Here is a 19,947-nt window from a genome sequence, read left to right as displayed (position 1 = left end):
AATGTGGTTCAAGTGGTGACCAATAATTCAACAAATTATGTTGCTGCATGTAGACTATTGACCGAGAGGCATCCAACAATATTTTCGACTCCATGTGCTGCCCAGTTCCCTGACCTCATATTGGAGGATCTTGCCAAGCTTCCATGGATCAAAACATGTGTCGATATGGCCAAAAATATTTGCGAATTTGTATACAAACACACATGAGTCCTCAGCCTAATGAGGCAATACACAAGGCATGGCTCGTCTTGGTATCACTAGATTTGCTACTAATTTCATCACATTACAATCCCTGATTCGGTCAAAGGCAACTTTTAGGCGTATGTTTGTTGATGGAAAGCAGACTTCCTCCTCCTATGCTACAACCACTGCAGGAATTGATGTGGCAAATCGCATTTGTGATGAGCCAGGCTTTTGGGCACCTTGTGCACAGATTGTGAAGGTAAAATTTAATTCTACATTTTTTATTTTTATGCATATTTTTCTTTTATTTGCGTTTTTTTCATTCACACTTAAGTTAATGTTTCACAATATTTGCAGTTCATCAAGCCCTTCATAGTTCACCTACGAGTTGCTAAAGGGGAGAAGCCCACAATAGGCTACATATATGAGAGCATAGATAGGGCCAAGGAGACTATTAGATCTGTCTATGAGGGAGTTGAGGGTAAGTATCGTCCCATTTGAGAGATCGTTGATAGGAGATGGCACCTCCAACTTCACAAGCCCCTCCATAAAGCTACTTATTTCCTCAATCTGGAATTCCAATTCAACCTTGATTTCAAGGCAAATGAGGAGAGTCTTAATGGACTCTACTTAGTGATAGAATGGATGATGCCTAGTGATACCGACCATATAGTCCACGAGATAGAGGCCTTTACTAATGCACAAGGAGAGCTCTTTTCTTGTCAAATGTGCAAAGTTAGTAGGATGACATTGCAGCCAAGTAAAAATATATTTAAGGGCATAACTTTCCACTTTTTATATTATTATTAAATGTTGAAACTTGAAACTTAAAGCTGGAAATGAGATTGATTTTTTTCTTTTTCTCATCTCAGATAGATGGTGGCAATTGTTTGGTGCTAAAGCACCAAACCTTTAGAGGATTGTTGTTCACATATTGAACCAACCATGCAGTGCTTCAGGTTGTGAGTGCAATAGTATGTTTGAGCACATACACTCCAAGAGGCACAATAGATGGTAGCAATTGTTTAGTGCTAAAGACTCAAACCTTTAGAGGATTGCGATTCACATATTGAACCATGCAGTACTTCGAGTTGTGAGTGCAATTGGAGTATGTTTGAGCACATACACTTGAAGAGGCGCAATAGATTGTTCGTGGAGAGGTTGAATGTCTACTCTATGTTCATTACAACCTTCGTCTTAGACGCGGACAGGTTTTCGACCACGACTCCACCCCAACCATGCTACAGGAGGTCAATACAAAATCTACGTGGAGCACTGAGGCTACAAATCCTGTCTTTAGTGACAAGGACCTTGATTGGGTTGACTAGGCAAATAGAGAGGCTGAGGTTGTAGCCATGGCTAGATGGCTACAAAGGAGGATAGATCACAAGCAAACACAGCCACAAATGATTTTGGTGAGGGTCACATGGAATCAAAAGCAAAGATTATGGCTACCACATCATCTAGGACCTACCTTAGACGCCTTCGTAGGAAGGATGCAAGCTCCTCTAAGCCAAACTTGTAGTTATTGTTTTGATATTTGTTTGGAACATTTGATGACATGGATTTCCTATTCCACGAGTTTTTTTGTATTAGAAATAGTTTACCAAGAAGTACATAACTGTTTGTCCATCATATCTGATATCTACCCATTATTGGGCAGTGATCATAGACCATTACATTTCCATAATCACAACAAAATCATCAAACTAGCTATAACAGTCTATGAGCAGCAAACTATCCAATACAAAAAAAACTGGATGATCGAGAGAGTTTTGACTGATCAACATGTAATAAACATAGCTTTTAAACATTCCATTGCCCTACGACATTGTTACTACCCTCAGCCCTATCTGTTTCAAATCACCCCAAGGGGGGATCTATCTCTAGTGCTGCAACCGCATCCCATCTTGGAGTGCTTGTAAGCTTCGGGTTCTTGTTTTTGTTTTCCTTCTCAATGTCCTCCTTTGATATGCCTTTCTCCTGCATAAATTGATTAAGAGCATTTAATTCTTCTTGGTCTAACATGTCTTTGTAGGCATTAAAAAAAAGAGCAAACTTGATGTCAGATTTGTAGATCAGCAGTGCCCCTTCCTGTACCAAAATCATAAATCTATTTTTTGGAATCTCCAGAACAGCTGAAACTTGCAACATGATATGGAAGAAGGTGATTGTACAGTTAAACTCGGTAAGGTTCCTTTTTTTGCCTTGAAAAACCTCCTCATTCCTCTTGATCCACAAAAATTACAAAACTTCACTAAAAAGAACAGACGAAAATGAATTCAATTTGTTGTCACAAGTTAAAACCCTCAACATAACCAGCAAGAACTTCAATCCAAGACAAACCAGGTCGACAGTTCCAATTTACAGGCTGACCAATACACAGAGACCAAACACGCTTAGCAAAGCAACATTCAAAAAAAAAATGACTGATAGATTCACTGGTATTACACAGGGGACAAACAAGAGGGGAAGGACCAACAACAGATAGCACATCACCTACAGAGACTTTTTTAAGCAAGATCAACCATCTAAAACATTGTTTCTTAGGTTCACAAGGTTGGTGCCAAAACTGGTTAAAAGCAAAGGTCCACTTCGAGTCTGGCCAATCAATGTCCCATGACTCATTAATCCATTTTAAGATCTTTGGGTCATCTTTAAGCATCTAATATATTTGTTTCACTTTAATACTGTTCAAAGGAGTACCATCCTTCCATTTTATCTGCTCCAAAAACTGATTAGTAGAGAGAACTCTTTCGAGGAAAAAGGGCCCTATGGCCTTGCCCACCAATGTATATGTTTTCTTGTGTGAATGAGGAATACCAAACAATACACTTAGTTCATCCCAAGTCCCCAGCCGGTTGCTCACCATGAGATCACTAATGGTGACAATGCCCAGAGCATTCCAAGCTTTAGCAGAGCAGCACTGCGTTAAAGCCAAAGGTTTGTTATTGAGATTCAACCCCCACCACAAGAATCTATCCACCACTGAGTATGTAGGAGATTGTCCAATTGAATCTCTAGAGCAGAGATAACCCCTAGCATGAGTCCATGCCTTCCATAAGGAAGCAAAAATAACAGAACCAAAAGGTTTAATTTCAAAGTCCCCCATCAGCATGTCACACAACCCCAGCTCTTTCCATCCCTTGCCTTTCTTAGGTTTAGACAAACTGATATTATTTCTAATTAAGACCTTCCAAGGCTCATTTCCATGGATGGCCTTATATATCCATTTCGCTGCAAGTGAAATCCCTTGAGCCTTCAAGTCTTTCAAGCCAAGTCCACCAAGCTCTTTTGGGGTACAACAACACTCCCAAGAAACATTGTGCCTTTCTCCTTACCCTGTCCATCAGAATATAAGAAATCCCTCAAGATTCTTTCCAACTTGTTAATCTGATAATTAGAAAAAAGCCCGGTAGATGAATAATAAATAGCATGAGAAGATAAAACTTTTTGAACAACTTGGACCCTTCTAGCAAGTGAAAGAAGATGAGTTTGCCACTTCAGATGTTTCTTTTCCACTTTCTTGAAGATCCAGTCCCACATATCCTTTGTAGAAGAGCAAATTGCAAAAGGTGTCCCTAAATATCTGGTGATCTCAGAAGGGCCTGCCCATCCCCATCCTTTATCTGCCATCCGACTAGGAGGATGCTCCGACCATCCAATGATAGTAGACTTCTGTGGAGCAACTTTGGCCCCCGAGGCTACACAGAAGAATTGAAGCCTATACATGATATTATCAAAGTTCTCCTCATTCAATTCAAGGAACAAACTTGTATCGTCTGCAAACTGTGCATTCAAGAGTGTTTCATTATTGGGTAACCTAATGCCTCTGGCTCGGGAACCCAACTCCATGCTCCTTAATATATAGAATAATGAATCAGCTACAATCACAAAAATAGCAGGGGCAATGGGGCACCCCTTCCTAATCAACCTCTGTAAATGGATAGGCTCAGAGAGTTTGCCATTGACTTCAATCACAGTAGAGGAGTCTTGAAATAAGATCTCTATCCTCCTACAAAAGTAAAGAGGAAACCCAAATGCCTGCAACATACCCAATACAAAAGGCCATTCAATCCTGTCGTAAGCTTTTACAAAATCAAGCAAGATCATTTTCCCATTTTCTTTAGCCCAATGCATTGCCTCCCAGCTAGTAATTAGGTTCTCCAAGATATGCATGCCTTTGATAAACCCTGTTTGTGTGACCGAGATGATTTTTCCCAGTATATTGGTGAGCCTCCTAGCAAGAGTCTTGGCGACAATTTTGTAAGAGAGATTGAGCAACGTGATTGGTCTCCAGTTCTTAACTTGTGTTCTATCCCCCTCTTTAGGTAGCAATTTTATCACTCCCTTATTAATATTTGGTCCAAGGGAACCTCTAACATAAGCCTCATTGTATACCTGTAGGAGCTCCTCACAAATTCATTCCACATTCTTCTTAAAAAACTCTGCTGGTAGCCCATCAATGCCAGGGGATTTCCCATTAGCCAGCAACTTGATGGTCTCCTCAATTTCAGTCACAGTGATATCTTTTGATAACATTTTTGCATCCTCCTCAGATATCTTCCTTGGTATCATTCTGAGACACTATGCCATTACAGTGTAGTTTTCCCTCTTATGCTCTGATGTAAATAATTTTCTATAGAATTCAAAGAAGGCCTTTCTAATCTCTTCAGGGTCCAGAAGACAAGCCATTACTGAGGTTGATTTCCTCAATCATTTCCCTTTTCTGTTTATGTCTGATAAGGTTAAAGAAATAACTTGACACTTTGTCTCCTCCTTTCAACCATTTCATCCTTGCTCTAACTCTCTGTCCTTTAAATTTGAAGTTTTCAATCTTTCTGAGTTCCATCTCGGTCTTCCCAAGTTCCCCTTCCACCAGGATATCTTGTCTATTATCCTGGAAAAGCCTTCCAGTTTATTCAATTTCCCATTAAGTACCTCCTCCATCTTGTTCCTATCCATGCCTTTTTTTCTCCTACAAACTGAAACATCTTCCTCCATAGATCAGTCAATGAGTCCCATTTTTCAATAGGACCAGCATCCTTATAACAAAATTTAGACAAGCAAGTAGCCACCTTTATGGCTGCCAAAGTGTCCTCATCTTTAAGTAGGGAGTTATTGAGTTTAATAAATTCTTGCCCTTGGCTCTCGGTTTAGGTGGAAGCAGACTTTCAATCTTAACAAGGGCACTAATAGGAGAGTGATCAGACATGGTCACAGTACTGACTTTCACAACATTATTATCTATCTCCCCACAAAAAGCAAAGATGGATGTATTTGCATATATCTTATCAAGTCTGCAATATATCCTCTGATGATTGGTTTGATTATTACACCATGTGTACCAAATACCTTTGGAGCACTCTTTCTTTCTTTCGAGTGGATCAATTAAATTCAGCTTCCTTTTGCATTTAGCCCAAAAAAATTGCTCATTACCCTTCCACGTGTTTAGAACTTACAATCTTATTTTCCCGATATTCAACCATATCAAAGTCTCATGTTAATATCAAGTGAGCCTTGGGGAGAGATAAGAAAATCCAATCCCATAGTGAAGCTCTCTCTCTATAATCATTAGGTGCATAGATATTGCATAAGCCAATATATGTGCCCTGGAAGTTGACAATGACCTAGCACGCCCTATTACAAGGAGAAACTCCGAATTTTATTATGTGACCAATCCATCAAGGCCCAACCAAAATTGCAACTCCTCCCTTCCCCTTCTCATGATCAGTAACAAAAACATTTAGCATGATTCCAAATGAACTTGAGTGTGGTAGAGGCAATAAAACCCACAACTTTGATCTCTTGCAGGCAATAGAAATCTGTGTTTTGCATCTTATTACACCAGTCTCTAACCACATATTTTATGTCTCTCTTTTCCAGCCCCCTAACATTCCGACTTGCTATGTTTACACTCATTTATTATTGAGGGAAGGATTTTTATGGTTCTTGTATAATCTATTGAAGCACTCTAGGATATCACCTCCCTTTCTAGGAGTGCTCTTGTCTCCATTGGATTGTGAAAGGGACTGCCTGTCAGAAGTCTTTCTTTTTTTCTTTTTAATGACTTCCACAAAAGGAGGGGAGTCTTCAATCTGTTTAGCGTCAGTCATATTTATTTCATTATTAACCATAACTATTTCCTTGCCAGTGGCTGCAATGTTAGGTTCATCTTCATCTTGGTTTTTAGTATCTTGCTCGGAGATCTGGTTAAGTTTCTTATACAATTCAGCTCTAACATTGATAGTAGCCAAAGCCAATTGTTGTGCATTAAGCCTCTTTTGAGTGCTGTCACCATTAGGGGTTTCATGGTGAGCAACTTCTCGGGGCATGTCTTTCTCATTAGAATTGGCTGGTACAATTTCTAGTTCATCCTCGAATAGAGGATTGGTCAAAGAAATACTACAGTTACTTATCATTCCATCTAGGACATTATTTACAATATCATTACTGGCATTATTTTCTTTTGTGGTTTCAATGACCATTTTAGCAGGTTCAGGGACCTGAGAGCCCTTGTCTCCCTGAAGAGTTTTCTCACTATCAGTAGCTAGATTAGAAGTAACCTTAAATGCCTCATTATTTGGTTTCTTTAAAAGTGGACAATCTTTTCTATTATGCAAATTTTTTTTACAGTGAAAACAAGCATTTAGGTTACCCAATTATGAAATATCCCAACATAGGGTTTCCTCTTCAATGTTTAAGGATATTTTTTTAGGAATTTCTACTTTTGGATTAAGTGCAAGTAAAACCCTAGCATTTAAATGCGGCAGGGTCACTCGAAACTCTTCAATTTGAAGAACATTACCAATTGGTTTCAGAATATGAGGCAAAAAGGGCCAGAATTCGGCAGGTACACTTTTAATTTCACACCAATTCGGAGCAGACCAGGCAATTACTTGTTCTAAGTCACCTCTTGGCGACCATGGAAAAGCCCTAAGCAGAGATTGACCCACATTCCAAAAACTCTTCTTCAAAACCCGTTCTTGCATATTATGAGATTTAAACACTACCACAAACAATCCTTTGTGCATCATTCTGCAAAAACTTACATAAATGCCAAGCTTCTTTCCCCAAACATTACCAATCCAGTCATCAAAAAATTTCCTGGAGGGAAGAGAATAAGCATCCATACTGACAAAGAACACAACAACACTCCTAAGTTGACTTTGTTCACTTTTAATTGCCTTAAGCATGTCATTATTTGGAGTGAGAGAGAGAATTTTTAATGCAGAGGAAGGAACCTTACCATCTTTTCCTCCTTTGGGGTCTCCATCTTGGACGTCGCCTCCATCTCGTAGTCCATGTCCGTCAGCCCCCAATAATCCGCTTGTTCCCTTTCCACAAACGACCATGACTCCTCCATTAAATTCCGCTGAAGATGGACACTTAAGTCGACTCTCCTCTACAAATAGGGCAGCCTTATATGACGGTTTCTGCAAATTACTATCCACGGAAGGTTAATCATTAACACTTTTAAATTGTTTTGTATCCCTATTCTCTGTGGGGGTATTTGTATCACCCATGACTTCATCCATAGCCAGCATTAATAAGCCCTGGGAAAAGGGTCGAAGCCACAAGTGGGCCGGGAAAATAACCAGGGCAGAAAATAAATGAACACACGAATGAAAACCACAGAAACACAAAAAAGACCCACAAAAGAAAACCAAACAAGCAAAGACACTAAACCCAAACAAGGAAACTAAGCAGCAGAAATCGAACACCAAGAACGGATGGCAAGTTTGCAGGTCCAAGGAACAAGGAGGATGACGTATCGTCTCCTCAGCCCGCACCAGCCAACTCTCTTATTCCATGAGTTTTGTATACATATGACAATATTTATATATCTAAGTGTGCTATTTCCTTCAGCTACAATTTGCATTTTAAGCTTATACTTTATGCGATCGATGTATACTTGTGCATATGATTACATTAGCTTCTATTTGATGATCCTATTGTGTCTTTAAGGTTTATTTAATAAAAGGTGCATGGAACAAGTTTTAAATCCTTAACAATCTCTAAATTTCCTAGGTTTTTCACTTTGTCAAGTTTGTGCCGAGTTTTTTTCTCTGTCCCGTCATAACTTTGTAGATAATGTAGGATGATTATATTATGTGAATTTTATAATTGTAAACTAATTATAGTCTCCTTGAAATAGTCTATTTGGAATCCAAATGAAATGAATGGCAAATAGAAAGGTGTTTTCAGCTTTCCAAGTGACAAGCGGTGAGAGAGTTCCCTTACCCTACAACAAGCACGCCACTTCGAGTTGTTGGTTTGTGGGTGAGGGAAATGAGTGTTCTCGGGCTTATTGAGGAAGGCAGTCCTCATGCGTCTTATCAAGTATGCCACCCCAAGATACAGCAATCATGGACTAGGAGGCGAATGAGTGCTCTTGGGCTTGATCAAGGAGGGTGTGATACCTCCAAGGTGGCTTGAGGGGTGAAGTCAGCTTATGATCCTACCATACATGTGGGCCAAGGAGCAAATGGGTGCCTTTGGGCTTGGGGAATTCTCCAAGTACACCAACTTGCAATGGATATCGTGAGGTCAAGGGGTGAATGAGTTCCCTTGGGCTTGAGGTTCCCCTCAATTATGCCAACCCTAGTGGATGGACTAAGCCCTACCCATGCTCTCACGATGCAAGGGAATCTCCCCTTTGAGACTTTGGTTTGCAAAAATTCCCCACAAATTCCTAATATGACTACGGAAGGAAAATTGCTTAATATTGAATTGATTTTTCTATATAATGTTGAAAATTTAGTGTTATGAGTTATGACTAACAATATTGTATAGAGTAAGGTTTCAAATTGAATTATGTTCTTGAGACTTAAGTTGGAATTGTATTTTTTTGGCAAAATTGTAGGTGGAACCATAGGAGGGACATTACATTATTGTTAATCTAAAATTTATATTTAGTATCTAATAAAATTTATTATCCCTATCTTACTTATAAATGTCTATTGAAGTGTTTTATTATAAGATATATTAAGATTGTTTTTAGCACGTTGCAAGCTTTACATTTCAGGTTGTTGGAAGGTGGAGATCATGCCTTTGTATCAATCCTTTTAATTAAATAACCAAAGCATTCATGTTTTTGTATTTATGTTTATCCAATTGTTATGTGCACTTGCCTTGTTTATTTTCTATTTGTTAATGATTTGTAGCTTCGGTCGGATTACTCCTATCGATGAAATCAAATGCATAAGTGGCCTATCGGCCTTGAGCATTTGATTACTATATTTTCTTTGTATTTCACTATGATTATTGATTATCATAATACATGATTAATAATAGTAAGATAACTATCATGTATATATATATATATATATATATATATATATATATATATATATATATATTTAATATTGTATATGTATATTATACATACATATATACATGATTGAAATATAACCATTGTTAATCTTGCTAATGATGTAAATCATGCTGTTATTCATACTATTTAATAATAATAATCATGCTGACAATACTTATCGCATTGTTGATAATAATAATATAATTCATACATCAATATTGAGTATCGATATCCATACTAATAATATCGATATCATACTATGCTATCAATGACAGCATACTATGATACCGATATCATTAGTAATGCCTTGATGTAACTACGGTTCGATAATGTGTATTGAACTTAATTATATTGCAATGTGTATCGAACTTAATTATATCGCAATGTGTATCAATGTTAGTCATCGATAATAAACAGCCGATAACAATTCGTGGACATGTCTACGTAGAGGCATGTCTCTATGCGGACTATGTTCGCATAGAGACATGTCCCTACGGAGACATGTCTCCACGCTGTTGTATATATAAAACCGATTCAATATGACTTGGGAGGTACCGTAATCAATAAGTGCCGAACAAGTTACAGCAAAATATATATTTCGGAATCGTTGGATTAAGCATACATCAGCAGCATTATATACACCATTCTGATCTGCATTACAATCTCTTTATATTGTTTACTTCTCCATATCATCAGTATTGATATTATAATTTCTGCAAATTGACACACACACACACACACATATATATATATATATGTTAATATTCAAGAAGAAATTATAAAGACTTTGTGATCAATATCTTATATAGAAAAATTAAAATACCATAACCTCTAAATCTGATCAAACCTTAACACTATTTTTAGTTCAACAACACAACAGTCTGGTCATAACATTTGTTTTCAACCAAAAAGCATAAAATTATTTGACTTGAATTCAAGAGTGTCTCAGGCTCTTGTTTTAGGTGAATCCAAGAAAACACTATTAATTTTATTAAGGTTGAATGTGAACCAGCATAAAAACAACTATAGCAATTTTATATAGCACGTACATATTGTTCATATGAGTTTAGTTTTTGTTTTACAAAGAGTTATCCCTTCTAATTTGAAGAGTGGTTCTACCACACATTTCTTTCATTTTATGTTGCACTAAAAGATGCAAATTAAAAAGCCAACAATATATAATATAATATTAGATATAATTAATATAGTCATTAATTCATAATATGTTAATATAAGTTCTGTAATAATTAGTTATATAATATATAAATTATATACATAATAAAATTATATTAAAAAATATAAAAACCATTTCTTATTCATTTCTCGTGCAACCTTATCTCACCTTGTTCTCCATTGCATTGCTATTTCAGTCATTTCCAATTCCTCTTTTTGGTAACATAATACACAACAATGGCATTATAATGTTGCAATGTCAACTTCACACACATATATGCCACAGCTGTTTGCGCGCAGATATACAATTTTTACACAGTTGTTCAGGTATATGCATTTTTTATTGATATTAAAACTTGAAGTTTATATGTAATATGTATTGAACTCATTTGTTTGTCTATGATATCTTTCAACTTTACTTTTGATTTATATATGAAAAATATCCATGACATACTTAGATAGATTCAGTAATATGCAATTTTTTTGAAGAATATTTTTTAATGCTTGATAAATTCGCCAGGTTTTTCCCGGGTCCCAAGTTTTTAAAATTTTGCCTCAGCTCAGTTATTGCCAGGTCAGAGTTTTTCAACTATGATTTGCTTCAAATTCTAGTTTCTTTTTTAAATAGAAGTGGAAGACTTATTCATATTCCACTACCAGAGCTAGAAGATATACTATTATACGTTCTTCTGGTGGCTACATGTATCAAAAACATACCGCCTTTAGTGATAGCTTCCCCTTGAATTAAAGTTATCTGAATGAATGAAACATAGTCTTGCACAACAGGTTATTATATAGCTAAATTAAAGGAGCTTTGAAGGCATAAAGAAAACATTAGGATACCTGATCAATTGCACATATAGCAGGTACATTCATATCAAACAACACTTGATATATGGCTTCTCTTAAATTTTGTCTAGCAGCTTTGGCAGACTGTGTATCTGAAATAGCAAATTTCAACAAGATGTTACAAATAAACTCTTTTTAAAAATATAAACAAAGTTGGATGCATAAAGTTATACTAATGTTAATCAAAAAAGAAACTTATTATCCCTATCATCTTACATCTATAAACCTCTACATTATATCGTTTTTGACAAACAAGGAGACATGTAATACATTGTCAAATGCAGGTTGAATAACAAAAGGATGGATAAGCTGACTAAATTGTTGGCTATTCATATGTAGAACTATTTTTTAGAGTGTGGATATGACCTTGCTACAACAACTTGCCCCTTTGTACCTATCCCCATCACTCCCTCTTGCTCCCTCAACCTACTTACAACTAAGCTTGAGATCACCTGACCTGGATCTGATATTGTGATGCAAAATGCAGACCAATAATGACTTGTATCTATTAAAGTAATTTTGTAGTGTTTCTATAATGGCCATTCAATTAGTTATAAGACCTTTCCCTTTTTGTGTTTAGTTTCTTTTTAGAATGTCTCCTTTCGTGTTTCTATTCTCAATCATTTCCGTTATGGAAAGATCCTCTTGTAACTTTCTATATAAGTATTCCTCTCCTTAATTAATAACAACATCGAATTATCATTTCATGGTATTAGAGCTTAGGTTCATTTTTGGCGAATATTTTAGTAAACCAATTTGTGGGTTTTCTTATTTTTTTCCACAAAAAATCATGGAAGAGTTTTGCTTGATTTTTTCCACAAAAATCAAGGAGTTTTTATTTCTAATTACTACTCGTGATAGCCACGAATAAAGTTTCTGAACAGACTGGGGGTTTTGTACGATTTTCTCCCCAAAAATTGTGGATGGTGTTGACGGGTGTTTTATGACCACACCAACACAGAATAAAGTTTTTAACGGACACTCTATCCTCTCTTGAGCAACACCCCATCTATGCTAAGATTGTGGAAGATCATACAAGAGATTCCATGGTTCCTACTACGAACTTGCAACTTTGTGATGGATATGAGCTCGTTTGGCTTGATGTTTGTTGGTAATCCAAGCGGGACCTTACGTAAAATGGAACAATCCTTAAGAGTTAACAAATTTAGACTTCAAGGAAGTATAACGAATGATTTAGCAATGATAAGTATTTTTTGGAACGTTTTCTCAATGAAATATGCAGAAAGTAAATGAGTGAACGGATTAAGGGGTTCTAATCTAAGTCTAAAGAACTCAAAAGACAACAAAGGCTTGGGTGAAATCGACCACAATTTGTTTCGCCAACTTAAGACAACTACGCAAAGGGAGGTGCAATCTTCAAGGGTTGTGCTAGGGATTTTCATACCATCAATGAACACCATCAAAGAACAATGCTCATTCGATGATCGAAGTTAAACATACACATTTAAAAGCTTTGTCCAACCTTACACTGCATATAGAAATCATCTATTTGCAAAAGGTATGAGCAAATGATTTCACCATGAAACAATATTATCTATCTCATTCATCTAATTGCTTCAAAACAAATCTAACTACATGAGGAAGAGAAACCATGCAAACTTTCAAAATAACAAAAGTAATCACCAAAACCAAATAATTACTTCTTATTATCCTGATAGCTTATAGCGACAATCTCATACAAATTCTCCCTCTCTTACAAATGAAGGGGTGAACTGTTGAAACATTTGTCATTGATGTCAAGAGGTTAGTCATCGTCTTTATGAATGAAAGAATATGTTAGAATGTTGTTGAAATTGTCATTGATGTCAAGACACTTAGTTGTGTTTGTCAGATTTCATATTGATGACAAATGAGAGAAGAATGCAAATACAATACAAAGAATGCATTTGATGACAAATGAGAGAAGACTGCAAATGCAATAAAAAAATGCATTTGGATTAAATTGTCAAGAATGAAACATTTCAAAGTATGTGATCGGTTAAGTGGCAGCCATCGTAAAGAACAGAAGAAAACAGTGATGAGTTAAATCAAACAAATCAGTTTGTGAAAAGTGTGCTTAAATATAAAATATAATAATGCTGGAAATAGAACAGCCTATACATGATGAAGAGAGGTACATAAAACAGAAAGTATAAGAAGAGATTTAAGAGGATCAAGTGTAGATTTATAGGGAGACTGTAAGAAGACTAGTTCCAGGTATATCGGCAGATTATGGACAAATTTGTGAAGGGTTTGTAAACATATTTGTATCTCAGATTTATAAGGAGAGTATGACCAGTTCTATATGACTGATTAGTAATAATCATTATAGCAGATTGATGAAGATTATCTTCAGATGTATGCACAGTTCTTGAAGACAAAGATCAGTACACAGAGATTGGAGTACCAGACAGAGATATAAGCAAAGGAGCCTAAGGAAGAGCAAAGGAAATGAAATTCGCTCCTGAGAAGGAGCAAAGGAAGTCACTTTCACTCCCAAGAAGAAGCAAAGGAAATTTGCTCAGACTTAGTCAAATTCTTAGGTTGCTGATTAGAAATTGAATTCTTTGGTCGACAAAGGCAGCATATGATGATCTTAGGCTCGTTAGAAGGCAATGGGAGGAATTTCGCTCCTAAGGAGGAGCAAGGGAAGTGCACTTCGCTCCAAGGAAGGAGCAATGGAAGTGCAGTTCGCTCCTAGGAAGGGGCAATGGAAGTGCGGCAAACCCAGCCCACTTAGCTAGATTTTATCAATCTGCCCTCATCCCATCAACTTATCTCTTGTGATTTTGCTACCCATGCGTGTGAATGTGTCGAATTATCATCAAGAAAGGCTTTTAGAAGCAACTTTGCTCTCATGAAAGAGCAAAGGAAGGCAAATTCGCTCCTAATGAGGAGCAATGGAAGTAGATTTCGATCCTAAAGGGGAGCAAAGGAAGTAGTCTCAAATTAGGCACTTAGCTCAGTTCCATCCATTTACTCTCTTTTCATCAACTCATACCTTAAATCTTTTAGTCTCTATGTGCAAAAAAGTCATCAAATCACCCTCCATGAATGCCTTAGAGGTGACTTCGACCTAATGAAAGAGCAAAGGAAGGTAAGTCGCTCCAAATGAGGAGCAATGGAAGTGAATTTCGTTCCTGAGAGGGAGCAAAGGAAGTCACTTCAATTCGCCATCTTCCCTCCATTCCCTAGTCAAAATCTCCAAGAACTTGATGATTTTGATTCTTTTAATGATCAAAACAAGGTTGCACTAGTTGAAATTCCTCAAATTACCCTCAAATATGCAAAGGAAGTCCAAATCGCTCCAAGGTGAGGGCAAAGGAAGTGAAAATCGCTCCTGAGAGGGAGCAAAGGAAGTCAATTTTGCTCCTACGAGGGAGCGAAGGAAATGACCCCTATACTTAGCCAAATTCAATATTGTTGATCGAGGACTGCATTCATTGCCCAAACTAAGACATCATATGATGACTAGAGGGAATTTCATATGTCTTAGAAGGCTTGGAGAAGAAATTCGCTCCTGAGAAGGAGCAAAGGAAGCAAAATTCGCTCCAAGAATGGGGCAAAGGAAGAGGATTTCGCTCCTAAGAAAGAGCAATGAAAATTTTCATACACTTAGTCAAATTTTGCTCCTGCAACCTCTCAATGAAGTATGATCAAATTACCCAGATGACAAAGGAAACACTTGCATAGTTGACTAGACTTGATCTAAGAGACTTCTCTATCAAACACCTGTTTATGCCAAGCTAATGAGCAATTTAGGAAGTTCGCTCCTCCAAAGGAGCAATGGAAGTTCGCTCCTAGGAGGGGGCAATGGAAATTGCTCCTACAAAAGGGCAAAGGAAATTTCCCCATACTTAGACAAATTTTGCCCTATGCGACCTACCTCTCAATAGAGTGCAATTAACCCTCTTGACTTGACTCCTCATCTCATATCGCTTCATCTCACATCTCACAGGAAGGGCAAAGGAAGTTACTGATAATGCCTTAGTTATTCATTTCATTCTTAGCCCTGCAAGAAAAAGATGAGTCATCCATTCCAAAAGCCTTGATAACTAGCTATCTTCACTCTTGACTTGATTAACTTCTAGCCACTTGACCAACTATACCTCTTCAATGCAAAGGTTAATGGGGAAGGACTCTACCACTATCCTAGAGATCAGAAAAAGTGGGGGTCCCTATTTGTGAGGGGGCGATGTGTGAAAACATCACAACAATAGTGTTGTGACATTCTCACACATCGCCCCATTGCAAATGGGGACCCCCACTTTTCTCTTTTTAGCTCAGTCGTTTTCTTAGTTTTGCTTAGCTTGGTGGTAGTTCCTAGTCGTTAACCCTTGCTTGTGAGAGGAGGTGGGTTTCGTTAGATTGAGTTTGACGATAAATTGCTGGAGATTGTAGAAAATTATCAAATTTTGTCATGTTGCAAGGTTGTCAAGAAGAGGTCATGGTGAGCGAAAATTTGGAAATCTCCTTCTAGGATTCGATTTTCACCCTTGGAGAATAAATGCTAAGTGAGAGAAATTTGAGATTCCCTTATGGAGGTCGACTCTCCACTGTTGAGGAAAAATTTAAGGGGTCAATTTTGAAGGAAAACGAATCTTCCTTCTAAATCAAGGAAATAGAATCTCCCTTGTGCATTTTAATTTTCAGCCTTTAGAGAGAGCGAAAATTTAAGGCAATGGAATTACACGAACTTCCTTGTAAAACAACGAAAATTTAAGCATGCCTTGAACGAATGTGATATTCTTCCTCAAAAATCAAGGAAATTTAAGCCTTCCATATTTTGTGCGCTCCTACTCTAAGCAATTTTGAAGAACAATTTTAAAGGGTTAAGTTTGGATGAAATTGGGGCTTCCTTATACAACAAGGAAATTTGATCAACCTTCCTCAAAAAATAAGGAACTTTTTATTGCCTTGATCAATCTTCCTCAAAAAATAAGGAACTTTTTATTGCCTTGTTCGAGCTTCCTAAAAAAAAAACAAGATTAAGATCCCCTCTCATGAGCGACTAAGTGTTAAGTAAAGCTTCCTCAAAAAACAAGGAAAGTTATTTACCTTGCAAATATTCCTCTAAAAATTGGAACTTTACCTTGTGTGAATCTACCTCCAAAAGAAGTAAAAATCTACCTCCAAAAATGTGGAAGTCTTTCTCAAAAGACAAGGAACTTTAAGTTGCCTTAACCAATCTTCCTCAAAAAACAAGCGGAAATCACAAAGGCTAAAAAGCATGGATTTCTTATTTGAGAGCACCATGTTACACAATAATTTGATTACAAATCGCATGATGAAGGTTGCTGACTTAAGGAATGAGAGGAGTGCGAACATTAATTAATTGCAAGCAAAAATATTTAAAACAAGGTCAGCCAAGAGATGTGAAGAAATAATGCAAGATTACCCCGTCAAGTCCACCATACATAGCATCCATTCTAATGAGCTTCAAGGTATAGAAGACAAGCAATTCCAAAATGAGGTTGGCTTGATGATGTTGTGCAAGCAATCTTTATAATCCCGCCATGCAAAATGCCTATTCTAGTGCACTCAAGGAAGTTAAAGTTGACATCAAGTTGGCTATGGTGAGAAGGCAATGAATAAAACGTTTTGTTATATAAGCAGGTCGGCTTACCTTCCAAGGGATGCAACCTTAACTTCGATGCTTTTATAAAGGGGAGCTTCACTATCATTTGAACAACAATTCGAATTGCAAGCAGATAAGGCAGAGCGAACTCAGACTTTGGGAGCCGATATAAGCAAACAACCACCAGCCCTTGGTGCGAATTTTGGTATTTTGAAGAAGAATTAATTAATTAATTTAATTAATTAAGTTGTCCAAATTATTGATATATTTTTATGGATAGCTTGATTAATTATTTTAATTAATAATATTAAATTAATTATTTATAAAGTTATCAAATAAATTAAAAATTAAAAGATGACTTTATATTTAATTAATTTAATAAAGTGACTAATTAAATATTATTTCATAAAGTCCTTCTAGAAGCTTCTGTATGTTGGGGTGAAAAAGTATTAAAGGAGATCAAGATAAAGCTTCAAGGCAGCTTGTATTTGGGATTTTGATTTTGATTGGGTTTTGTAGAACCGAGAGGTGTCTACAGACTTTGGTCTTTGGGAACGAAAACTCCCATAGATTGCATAACTGAGGGAGTGGAAGACCTTCTGAGGGGTTGCAGCTGAGAGTGGAAGATACTCAGTCTTCCATATAGAGATTATTGATTTACTACATGATCATGGTGGTTGGGGTTCATGAAGTTTTCAGACTTATCCTTGAGGAGCCTTAAACCCATTGATTTCTATTGGAGAAGAAACCGATTTTTATTGATGATCATTTGGGAGCATTGTTGGGAGCATGCTGATCAGAATTTCAGACTTGAGACCAAATTGTATTTTCTGCTCCTAAGCCACGATTTGGTCATACCACCTCATTCAGACCACGAATCATTCTCAAGAAGGCAGCAACAGCTTTGGTGAAGGTGACTTCATTGAGGATCATTTTGAAAGAGGAAACTAGGAGGTAGCTGCTTATTGCAAATCTGAGACAAAATCGTCTCCTTCCTACAAATCCTTGATTTTGCCTTTATACCCTTGTTTGAGCATTGAAGATTACCTTGAAGGATAGCACTGGTTTTAGGAGCTGAAGGCGATTCTTTTGGGATGAGATTGAAGGAGAAATAAGTTGAGTTTGATATCCATTTCAGGTCCAAGACAGTCCGAACCAGACTGACAGGTACCCACGATTTTCCACATAGCCATCCACATTGGCATCAAACCACATCAAGCAAGATAGCGCTATAATTGTGAAGGGAAAGCGAACATTTTGGAGAAGAGCATTGAAGACTTGCAGCTGATCCTTCATTTATTTTCAGACTGCCATGAACAGCAGGGGCGATTTTGGAAACACTTCAATATGGTGATGATGTGGGCTGAACAAAAAGGATATTGATTGCTTCTACATCCTTGCATCAAAGCGTCTCTACCAGGTTCTTTTGGTGTTGTCTTTCAATGAGTATTTGATGATATTTATGTATGCAATCATGGTTGTCTAGTACTCAGAAAATTATGAGTCAATAATAAGTTGCGCTTGGGACATTGTGTTATCACTGTAAGGACTTATTGGAACATCCCTTTTGAATGAAAGAAAGAAAGTAAGTTGCATCCCAATTGTATGTTCTGAAGGTTACATGACAATTGTATGATGAAATGTCAGCTAGCTGTTAAATACATGTTTATGTGTCCAAACACATCTTGCATTAGTTCATAATCATCCTAGGTGGTTATTCTATCAATTAGAAGTTGTTGATAGTCATTCATTGGTGCGTATGTATGGTTCATATCTCTTGAATAAGTCTGCAAACTCCGAGACAGCAAAACAGCATAACACGCAAATTTCTATAAACCGCATAACACGCAAATTTCTATAAACCGCATAACACGCAGATTGGGAAGACAGCTGTTAGTAAATATCCCTTGTATTTCAGTCAATACACTGCTGGGGATATTACAAAGACTTAGAAAGAGTCATAATTTCCAGCACTTGCGTATGTAAATCAGACCTGTTTCCAGCCATAACAAGGAGTGAATCTACCTAATTAGTGTGAATTGGTCCAGCTTCATCAACGTGTGCACAATTTGATCAGATTTCAAGTCAGAGAACTTATTTCCAGCCTAGAAAAGTTTTTTTTTGAAGTATAAATTTTGTGAAATATTATTTCTGCTGTTTTGTTCCTCTTATGTTTCCTTTTCAGGTTTGACACAAGGTGACATGATAAATCAACCATAGGAGGAAGCTCAAGGACAAGGTTCAAGATATACAAGGTGGCAAGGATGGATTATTGCACAAGGATCACTCTATAAGCATCAAGGTCTTCAACACGAGGAGATACATTTCATTTCATAAAGATGCATGGATTCAAGGATGCAGCATTAAAGTAATCAACTTTGAGATACAGACTCAAGCGTCATGGAGATAATTCTTCACAAAGCAAGAGATCAAAATCATCCAAGAAAGCTGGTATAGTGATCTAGCACCAATCAGAGAATCAAGTTTCAAGGAAAGAATTTCCTCCTAATGCCCAAGGAAAGGGCAAGTTTGTGACATGTGGATGATAGCAAAATCAAGGACTATCAAGAGGAAGGAGTCTGTAATGCCCCCATTTAGGATTTCCATTAATGTAGTCCTGAGACAACAATTTTAACTTAAAGTGAGTTGTAATATAATAATAAACATAATTTTATCAGAACTGAATACATTTCATGTTAGACTTTGGGAAGAGACGGGATGGGATTGCTGAGAGCCGTTTTCCCATCAAGGCCTCATTTCCCTAAGCACTCGCCATCTTGTGAAGTTGGGGAGAGAATGTCAAAACTCTATTGCACCTCAAGCCCACACAACAGAAGACTTGTGAAGT

General features: G+C 37.1%; 1 protein-coding gene across 7 annotated transcripts in view; it reads right to left on the bottom strand.

The window, feature by feature from the left end:
* LOC131026781 (actin-related protein 8) overlaps positions 1 to 19,947 on the bottom strand; it is a 183,948-nt gene that overhangs the window by 54,144 nt on the left and 109,857 nt on the right. For 5 of the 7 annotated variants that reach the window (XM_057956755.2, XM_057956756.2, XM_057956757.2 and 2 more), the window contains one exon: positions 11,516 to 11,613. The exons of the other annotated variants lie outside the window; for them this stretch is intronic. In XM_057956755.2, the coding sequence (XP_057812738.1) occupies positions 11,516 to 11,613 (98 nt within the window). The remainder of the gene's footprint in view (positions 1 to 11,515; positions 11,614 to 19,947) is intronic. 7 annotated transcript variants of the gene reach the window in all.

The sequence above is a fragment of the Cryptomeria japonica genome, chromosome 1, assembly GCF_030272615.1.
Source record: "Cryptomeria japonica chromosome 1, Sugi_1.0, whole genome shotgun sequence".
In the NCBI taxonomy this organism is placed as follows: domain Eukaryota; kingdom Viridiplantae; phylum Streptophyta; class Pinopsida; order Cupressales; family Cupressaceae; genus Cryptomeria; species Cryptomeria japonica.
This window is presented reverse-complemented; position numbering and strand designations above follow the sequence as displayed.